This window comes from Coturnix japonica, chromosome 27 (assembly GCF_001577835.2).
Source record: "Coturnix japonica isolate 7356 chromosome 27, Coturnix japonica 2.1, whole genome shotgun sequence".
Classification (NCBI taxonomy): domain Eukaryota; kingdom Metazoa; phylum Chordata; class Aves; order Galliformes; family Phasianidae; genus Coturnix; species Coturnix japonica.
In genome coordinates this window covers 3,400,819-3,409,351 of record NC_029542.1, presented here as the reverse complement: position 1 = coordinate 3,409,351, position 8,533 = coordinate 3,400,819, and the positions used below count along the sequence as shown (strand labels likewise).

Genomic DNA, 8,533 nt, shown 5'->3' with positions numbered 1-8,533 from the left:
CCATTTAAGCGCGGCCTACCCCGCTCCGTTCACTCTCCAGGCCCGGCTTTGTCCCCTCACGGCCCCGCCTCAGCCCTAACCCCCCCCCATCACCTCATACACACACACAACCGGTAACCGCGGCCTACACCGACACACCGACCTTACACAGCCCCGCCAATGGATCCCAATAGAAGCGGCCTACAAGGGGCCGAGGCCTCGGGCCTGGCGCTCTCCGTCTGCCTCCGTCGAACAAAAGAGCCCGGCCAGCCTCAATACCCGCCGCTCTTCACCACGCATGCGCCGCGACCCGCACCCACCGCGGTGCACTGTGGGAGATGAAGTCCGTCTCTTCTTCATAAATACGCTGCCACAGGGTATGATGGGAGGTGTAGGCTGCCGGTACGAACTACAGTTCCCAGCGTGCCCCCGCGCGAGGCGGAAGAGGAAGTGCAGCCCGCGCTACTAGGCCGCCGCGCCGCCGTGCGGTTTAAAGGGGCCGCGTTCGGAGTGAGGAGGTGAGGGGGGTCTTAAAGGGGAGGGGGTGGGTTTGGTCCTAAATACGGGTTGTAATGCTGAGATCTGTATGGGGAGCAGGTAGGGAGGAGGGTGTATGGCTTCCTATAGGGGTATAGAGAGGGGGAGGCCTTCGGTTTGGTGTTGGAAGGCAGAATCCTACAGCAGATCGAGACCCCTATGGGGAAATGAATGGGGGAATGGGGAGGGGGGGGAATATAGGCAGCCCCCATTGAGGGCCCTTAATTCGGATCTGAAGTTAAAGACTCGATAAAGGATCTGTTATAAGTGCTTAAAGCCAACCCAAAGCTGCTTTCTGCCTGTGCTTTATGGAGTGAAGGGCAATTAGCCCTAAATCAAGCTTAAATGGGATGGTTTGATGCTCGTTGTGAATGTGTGGCTGTGGGATATGTGTGCTTTCCAATGCTGAGCCAGGCCTGGGGCTGTGCTCCGTCCTGCTCTGCCCATTGGGGCAGCACTGGGGTCTGTGGGGCTGTGGGACCCCTCCCAGGGCAGCCCCTTCCCCCCCCATCCAGCCCATTATTCCCCACCCAATCCCATCTAATTCCACCCCATCTCATCCCATCCCCCCCAGCCTCATCCATCCCCCCCATTCCAATTCATCCCCCATCCCATCCATTCCCTCATCCCCATCATTTCCCCGTAATCCTTCACCATCCCCCCTAACTCATTCATCCCCGCATCCCCATCCATCACATAGAGCAGCAGCCTCCCAGTCCTTTGTAATCAACCTCCCATAGCTGAGCAACCCAACCCCTCTGCTATCCTATGAGGGCTGTTTTCTCTCATCTCTGTTGTGTTTTTGCTGCCTGGGATTGCTGAGCACCCATTGCTCAGCCCTGCATGGTGACTGGTGGCACATTTGGCTCCTTTTCCTGCCCTCAGTCCCCAAGGGGGAGGATCACATGAGCTGAAATATGGTGGGGTTTTTTTGGTCTGTTCCCCTCACCCACAGCTCAAATTGGAAACAGCAGCAGCAGCAGCAGCCTGACCCAGCCCCACTGAGAGCTGTCACTGTGAGATACCCCAGAGCTGCCTGCACTGGGCCTGGGGCTCTTTGCTTTGTGCCCTCAGCTTTTCTCTGCCGTCCATTTCCACCTCCTGTGCATTGGATCAGACCAGTGAGATCTTACAAACCGGTGGAGCCGGATTTTTTTTTGTAGCGTGGATGGTGGTTCACTCCTCCCCTTGTCCCAGCTAAAATTAGCTCAGCCTTCAGAAGAGCTTTGCTTCACAACCCAGCGGATAAATAAAGGCTGAGCTCGCAATGTTACCCAGCACTTGGCAGCTCCCATGGCCTAAAAGGCAAAGCTCCAGGAATAGGGAACAGGTGAAGGGTTGTTGTGCCTCTCTGCTCTGTGTCCCTCAGGAGCTGGGGCTGTGTCCTGAACCTCAGGTTCATCCCAGGGGCTCTAAATGCTTTGCACAATAAAACAGAGGTGAAACCAGGACACTTTGTCTGCCAGCTTTGCTATTCTGTGTGGTCCAGACCAGGGAGGGGACACTGAGATGGGTTGGTCTGTGTTGCTGTGGGGTGTGGGGACTGTGTGTCCTGTCTCTTCCTCGCAGTGCTGGCACCGTGTCTGTGCTATCGTTGCACAACAGGGATTAATGCAGGAGAATGCAATGGGGCAGCAAATCAGCTGGGGGCCCAACAGAGCCCGAGGGATGTGGTGGAGATAGAGACAGGCAGCTTATGGCAGAACAAAATGGGAGAGCTGAGGGTATCATGGAGTGCTGGGGAGGGAGGGTGGTTGCAAGTGGTTGCAATGAAGGCACGACATCTAAACCAGAGGGGGAAATCGTGGTCTGGAGTTTGTTGCTTGTTCAGTTGAATTGTGAAAGAGCCCAAGAGGAGCGGCCTGGTTTGGGTCTGGTGCTAATGGGAGACGTGCTGGGGCAGCAGCAGGAGCTGGGCTGATCTAAGGGAGGGGAGCAGGCTGCTCTAACAGTGGGAGGATGCTGGCTGGGGGGGGGGGTGGCTGCTTTGCTTGTGCTGGGCAGACAGGAGGGGGAGGCTGCTGAGAGGAGGAAGCTGTGATCAAAGCTGAGTTATCTCCTCAGCACCTGAACTGGCTGCGCTGATGTTTCAGTGCAGAACTGCCCGTGCAGCTTGGAGAGGGGCTGGGCTCTTCCATCCTTTTCTCTCCTATGGAGGTACAAGGAGAAGTCCCAGTTCTGGTCATGGAGCAGCCTCCATCAGGAGCCTGATGGGGCTGTGTGGCCTATGGAGCATGTGGGAGGTTAATGCTGCTTTGCTCTGTGCCCTGGGGGCTGCTGGACTTGGTTGCATCCTCTTTATTTCATGGTGGGTAATGGATAGGATCAGCTGTGCCAGGACTTGGGGGTGTGATGAGGACGGGGGGGGATCCTGATTATCTCTTCCTACTGAATCCTTTTTCCTCTCTGCAGATGTTTCCTTCTGGGCTCTGGCTCTAGGATGTTGGAGAGCCGAGAGGAGGTAAGGAGCCTCCTGATGTGGTTTTATCTGTTCCTGGTTGGAGTGTGGCAATGCTGGAGCCCTGAGTGATGCATTGAGGGGTGAGAGGTGCTGAACACCGAGCAGGGGGCAGAGCTGGGGGGTGGATGGGGATGAGGCTGGTTGTTCTGCACTGTGCTCAGGGCAATGTTTGTGCTCCAGGAGTTGACCACGGTGCGTGTTCAGGACCCTCGAGTGCAGAACGAAGGCTCCTGGAACTCCTATGTGGATTATAAGATCTTCCTCCACGTAAGTTGTGGTTGCTGGAAAGTGGGGAAACCACAAAGCTCACATCCCTCTTTGCCCCTCAGATGAGAGGGTTATATCTGTGTTCTCATTTTCCTCGTGCAGACCAACAGCAAGGCCTTCACAGCCAAGACCTCATGCGTGCGGCGCCGCTACCGTGAGTTCGTGTGGCTGAGGAAGCAGCTGCAGAAGAATGCTGGCTTGGTGTAAGCATGCCCTGAGCTCCTTGCTTTACCCCAGCAGCCAGACACCACAGCTCCATTGATTGCTCTGGGTGTCTTATGTGCTCACAGAGAAGGGTGGCTTCCTCCAGATGTGGATGGCACTGATGGGATCCAGCTGCTGCCAGATGTGGTGCCCCCAAACCTTCTTGCTCCATTGCTGGGGTGATTTGACCCTGAGCTGCTCCCTCTGCTCTTTTCTTTCAGGCCTGTCCCAGAGCTGCCTGGAAAATCCACCTTCTTTGTGGGGAGCACGGATGAATTCATTGAGAAGAGGAGACAAGGGTTGCAGCAGTTCTTGGAAAAGTGAGTGAAGCTCCTTTACACACCAGATGGAGGATGCAGCACTCAGGAGATGCTGTTTGTGAGATGGATCTGCTGCTGGGCAGTGTGAGCTGTCTGGGCAGGGCTCAGAGTTCTCTGTGCTCCTGCAGAACCTGCCTCAGCCCTTTCTCTTCATACACAGGGTTGTGCAGAACGTTGTCCTCCTCTCCGACAGCCGGCTGCACCTCTTCCTGCAGAGCCAGCTCTCTGTGCCCGAGATAGAGGCATGTGTGCAAGGCCAAGGCTCGCAGACAGTGACAGAAGCCATCCTGCACTACGCCATGTCCAACTGTGGCTGGGTGCAGGAGGAGGAGAGTCGCCCTACGCTGCTGCAAGGAGGAGCTGTGCATGGCAGGTAATGCAGGCAGGGAAAGACCAACCACAGGGCACTGCAATGGGGCAGATCCCAGCTCTTTTGCTGTGTATAGAGCTGGTTGGAGCAGACCTGCTGCTGGCAGCACCCTGAGCCAGTTGGTGCCCTGCATTCCATTCAATGAATGGGAAGAAAGAAGCATCCAGAGCCCAGCAGTGTTTAAGATAGGGCTTTTTTTGCTTGAAGGAGAGGGTTTGTGGGAGCAGCCTTAGCTAACAGGGCAGGTATGCAGGTTGTAGCTGCGTTTTCCTCGCTGCTGCCAGCACCATCTGCCTCTTTAACTGGTGCTGCTGCCCTTGTGTACAACCACAAGCAGCCGCTGCAGTGGATGCCAGAGCTCTGACTGCTTTCTCTCTTTTCAGCTGTGCCAGCCTGGGGGCCACACAGGGGCTGAGCTGCCTGGAGAACCTCCCACACTGGACCGACTTTGGCATGGATGACACGCACTCAGACAGCCCAGATGAACCATCAGAGCCCTTGGGTGGACAGCAAGAGACTCAGTAAATGGTTACAGTGACCTCGCCTGCCTTGCCCAGGACCTGCAGCTCTGTCTGGAGCTGCTGCTGGTTGAGCCAGAGGGAAGCCAGGCTGGCAAGGCAGGGAATGGGGCTGTGCTGGGATCACAGCTTTCCCCTTGGCTCTGTGGTGTCTGGGGCTCGTGTGTTCTCTTCCTTGATGACTTTCAGCTGTCCTTGATGTCCCAGGCAGTGTGTTTTGTAGCTCTTCTCTTTGCAGAAGAGATCTAGTGGTTAGTGAAACCTGTGTTTGTTATCCCCGTGGCCTTTGCTCTCCAATTGGAGTAGTAGCAGGGCTTGGTTAGGTCACGATGCCAGCAAGGCCCCCATGTTCTCAGTGCATTCCCTGGGCACGGTGGGATGTGCTGGCTGTATTGTGTGCAGCCTCACACTTAGAATGGGAGCTGGTTGATGCCCATCAGATCCCTTTGGGTCAGCCCTTGTGCTTCCCCCTTTGCATGGAGGCTGTGCTGGGACAAATAGAGATGGACCCCCCCAACCTATTTATGCAGCCACCCCTTCCAGATGGGATCCTGCAGGAGAACAAACCTTTCTGCCCCTCAATAGCACAATGGGAGGAGAATGGGGGGCTCACAGCCAGGAGGGAGCTTGCTCAGAGCAATGCAGCACACAACTGCCTTGCAGTGGGTGCCTGGCAGTGCTTGGGGCCCTGGTTTTGCTGCTGCTCCTGCACCTTTTCCTACACCCTGAGCACTGGTAGAGGCAGAGCTGACGTGCTCTGACTTGAAATAAAACCCAAGTAGAAGAGGTTTGTTTGCTGTTTGCTCCTGTCTGTCCTTGGCTGCGTGGGTGGAAGGAGCCAAACCAGAGCCCAGGCCAAACTAATAGGAGATGGATGGCTGTAGGGAATGGAGCAGCTGATTGCAGCTCTCCCTGTAGGGCTGAACCTGCTGGGACAGCTCACCTAGAGGGAGAGGTGAGTTGGGGGGTGAGATCCATAGGGCTGGTTGTTTGCACACAGAGGGTTTGGGGTTTGCAGAGGTTGGAAAGCAGCAATGTCAATAGGAGTTCATGGTGAAGGCTGGCAGCTGCTGGTGCCATTGGCTGCATCTCTCCCCCCCCTTTTCTTTCATACATATTCATGTCTGCTCATAGCTCCGAATGGCTCAGCTGCGAGGCCAGCTGTGGCCATAGGCTGCACAGCATCCTGCAGCCATCGCTCCTTCAACCAGGGCTGAGAGCAGCTCTCAACCTACAACTACAGCCCTGCTCTGAGCATCCCTCACTCCATACCCTATGCCCAGCCCTATGGTTTCCCTTTAGAGCTGATGGGGATTCAGCAGCTTTGCAAGCAGAGCTCCATTCCTCCCCCCTACCCCCCACCCCATATAGGGTGCCCATCTTTCCCCCATGGGGGGGGGTGCAGCTGCTGCCCCGGTGTTGGCAGCGTGTCAGAGGCAGGAGGGAATTATTTTTAGTGGTGTTGATCGACTGTGAAGCTGAAGGGAAAACAGTGACTCATTCAGAGGCAGAACCATATTGGGGGGGGGGGGGGGGGGGGGGGGGGGGGGGGGGGCGGGGGGGGGTTAACCGCCCCAGTGCTGCATGCACCCCCATTAGAACCCCATCCCATTGGTCTCCCCATGCCCAGCTGAGCTTTAGGCATCCCAAACCCATCCCAAACCCATCCCAATAGCCCCAGGTCTGCACTTTGAGCCCCCTCCCCTTAATTCTGTGCCCCCCCCACCAACACAACGGGCTGTGCGCAAACCCAGAGCGCCACCTGGCGGCCCCGCGGCGCATTGCAGCTCGGAGGGGATAAATTGTGGGGGGTGGGTTTATTGCGGGTTGCCCACCCAGGATGGGGATGGAGCTGGTGGTACCCGAGGGCTGTGCAGGGTCCTGGGTAGAGGGTGGTGGCACACAGGGCTCTTCTTGTAACGGGTTCTCAAGGCTGGGAACGAGTCCTTTGTGGCATCGCAGGGTGGGAAAGGCGAGAGGTGAGCACCTGTATTTGGGGAGGGGGAGACACAAGGTGAGGGTGGGGGTCTCAGCATAGGGCTGTGGGTTACAGGGAGGACACGAAGGTCTCCGTGCCCACAGGGTGGGCAGGTGGCTGCTGACCCCCTGCTGGCCCAGCCCCACTCCCAGGCTTTATTTCTCTGCCAAATGCCCCCGTATGGGCTGTGGGAGAACAGCCCGGTGCTGCTGTCAGCTCTGCTTGCAGCTGTCACATCCAGCTCTCGGGGTCTGACAGAGGCAGCTTTGGTTTTGGCACAGCTTTCCACCATAGAACTGAATGGAGCTGAAACCCAGACAGGGACACTGCACTGCACCCCATATCTTGGGTCATCACATCAACCCCAGCCCTACAGATGGATCCTTAACCACAGCTGTGCTGGGCACGGTGGCATTTTCCCTTTACCCATCCCTATTTCCCAGCCCTACCACCTCCCTTCCATGTAAAACAGAAACCAGAAGATGGAGCCAAACTGTCCTGGGAGAGAAAAGAGGAGCAGCTCTGCTTTCCCAGCACAGACAACCCATGAAGGTTCCACCTCTCACCTGGGCACCACCATCCTCACAGCTCCTCCAGGTCATAGGCAGCAGCCAGGTAATCCTTAGGGACGATCCCGACGGTGCTATTGAGCTCCCCGACCCACCAGCCGTACATGTTGTACTCCTGGGGGGGGGGCACAGCATAAGGATTAATGCCAAGGCAGCGGGGCACAGCTCTGCTCCCTTCCTTTGGGTTCACATAGACCCAAATGGGGTCTTTCAACTCTGAGTCCCATTTGGAGGCACTGCTGCCCTCCCACCCTTTGCTCCCTATGGGATGTGGGTCAGCACAGAGCGAGTGCATCCCCTATTCCAACACATCCCCTTCTCACTCTTTGCCACCTCCCTTTGCTCCCTATGGGATGTGGGTCAGCACAAAGTGAGTGCATCCCTTATTCCAACGCATCCCCTTCTCACTCTTTGCCACCTCCCTTTGCTCCCTATGGGATGTGGGTGAGCACAGAGTACATCCCTTATTCCAACACATCCCCTTCTCACTCTTTGCCACCTCCCTTTGCTCCCTATGGGATGTGGGTCAGCACAGAGTACATCCCCTATTCAAACACATCCAGGCAAGCAAGAAAACCCCCATCTCAAAACCAGAAGCAGAACCCCGGGCAGAGCAGCCCTAAAGCAAGCAGGAGATGCACCCTACAAGCAAAGGAGACCCCCTAAGCCCCCTCCCCAACCCTTATCTTTGCTACAACCCAAACTATGAGGTATCCTAAAGCCTTTCCTGCTTTGATGAATTGCTGGCTTAGCCCACAATTGCTCACAATCAAAAGGGAGGAAAAAAAAAAAAGAAAATGCAAATGAAAGGCAGCCGAGAACTCGCGGCACCGAGCGTTTTTATTTCACCGCTCGGTGCCAAAAAGAATTAAAACAACATTAAACTCCCAGCAATAACGTTTAAGTCCTCGTTTCCGAGTGCCAAATTGCACCGCTCTGGATCATACAGATGTTCGTTAATTATGCTAATTTTTATTAAACTATTAAAACGAGGAGTGCGCTGGCACAGAGAGGCAGAGCCCAGTGCAGGGTGAACTCTGCCTCTCGTGCTTTTTGGATGGGGGGGGGTGTTGAGTTTTGAGGGTGTTTGTACCTAATTACTCACTAATGGGGCCCCTGTGCTCAATACCTGCATGGAGTGGGTCGGGGGGGTGGGGGGAGTGGGGTGCTCTGTCCCATTGTGAGCTGGGAGTTGCACCTATGGGGCCCCAGCAGCACCTATGGGACCCCCAGCGGCACCTATGGGGACCCCAGCGGCACCTATGGGCCCCCAGCGGCACCTATGGGGCCCCCAGCGGCACCTATGGGGCACCCAGCGGCACCTATGGGG

The 8,533-nt window shown here is 56.2% G+C and overlaps 3 protein-coding genes across 5 annotated transcripts in view; 1 reads left to right on the top strand and 2 right to left on the bottom strand.

Annotated features, from left to right (window-relative positions):
* The window catches only part of CBX1 (chromobox 1), an 8,674-nt gene extending 8,376 nt beyond the window's left edge, over positions 1–298 (bottom strand). The window contains exon 1 of one of the 2 annotated variants that reach the window (XM_015885619.2): positions 143–298. The gene's annotated coding sequence lies outside the window, so the exon portion shown is untranslated. The remainder of the gene's footprint in view (positions 1–142) is intronic. The other variant, XM_015885618.2, reaches the window with a different exon arrangement.
* An 83-nt stretch (positions 299–381) lies between these two features.
* Positions 382–5,444, top strand: SNX11 (sorting nexin 11). The gene is made up of 7 exons (XM_015885615.2): positions 382–497; positions 2,929–2,977; positions 3,158–3,244; positions 3,347–3,447; positions 3,670–3,768; positions 3,929–4,141; positions 4,522–5,444. Exons 2-7 carry the CDS (start codon positions 2,957–2,959, stop codon positions 4,661–4,663), a joined length of 663 nt encoding a protein of 220 aa, XP_015741101.1. The 5' UTR covers positions 382–497; positions 2,929–2,956; the 3' UTR covers positions 4,664–5,444.
* A 1,010-nt stretch (positions 5,445–6,454) lies between these two features.
* The window catches only part of SKAP1 (src kinase associated phosphoprotein 1), a 118,902-nt gene continuing 116,823 nt past the window's right edge, over positions 6,455–8,533 (bottom strand). The window contains exons 12-13 of one of the 2 annotated variants that reach the window (XM_032440908.1): positions 7,200–7,318; positions 6,455–6,639 (exon numbers count right to left, since the gene is read on the bottom strand). In XM_032440908.1, the coding sequence (XP_032296799.1) occupies positions 7,217–7,318 (102 nt within the window). In that variant the 3' untranslated portion in view covers positions 6,455–6,639; positions 7,200–7,216. Of the gene's footprint in view, positions 6,644–7,199; positions 7,319–8,533 lie in introns of both variants that reach the window. The other variant, XM_015885596.2, reaches the window with a different exon arrangement.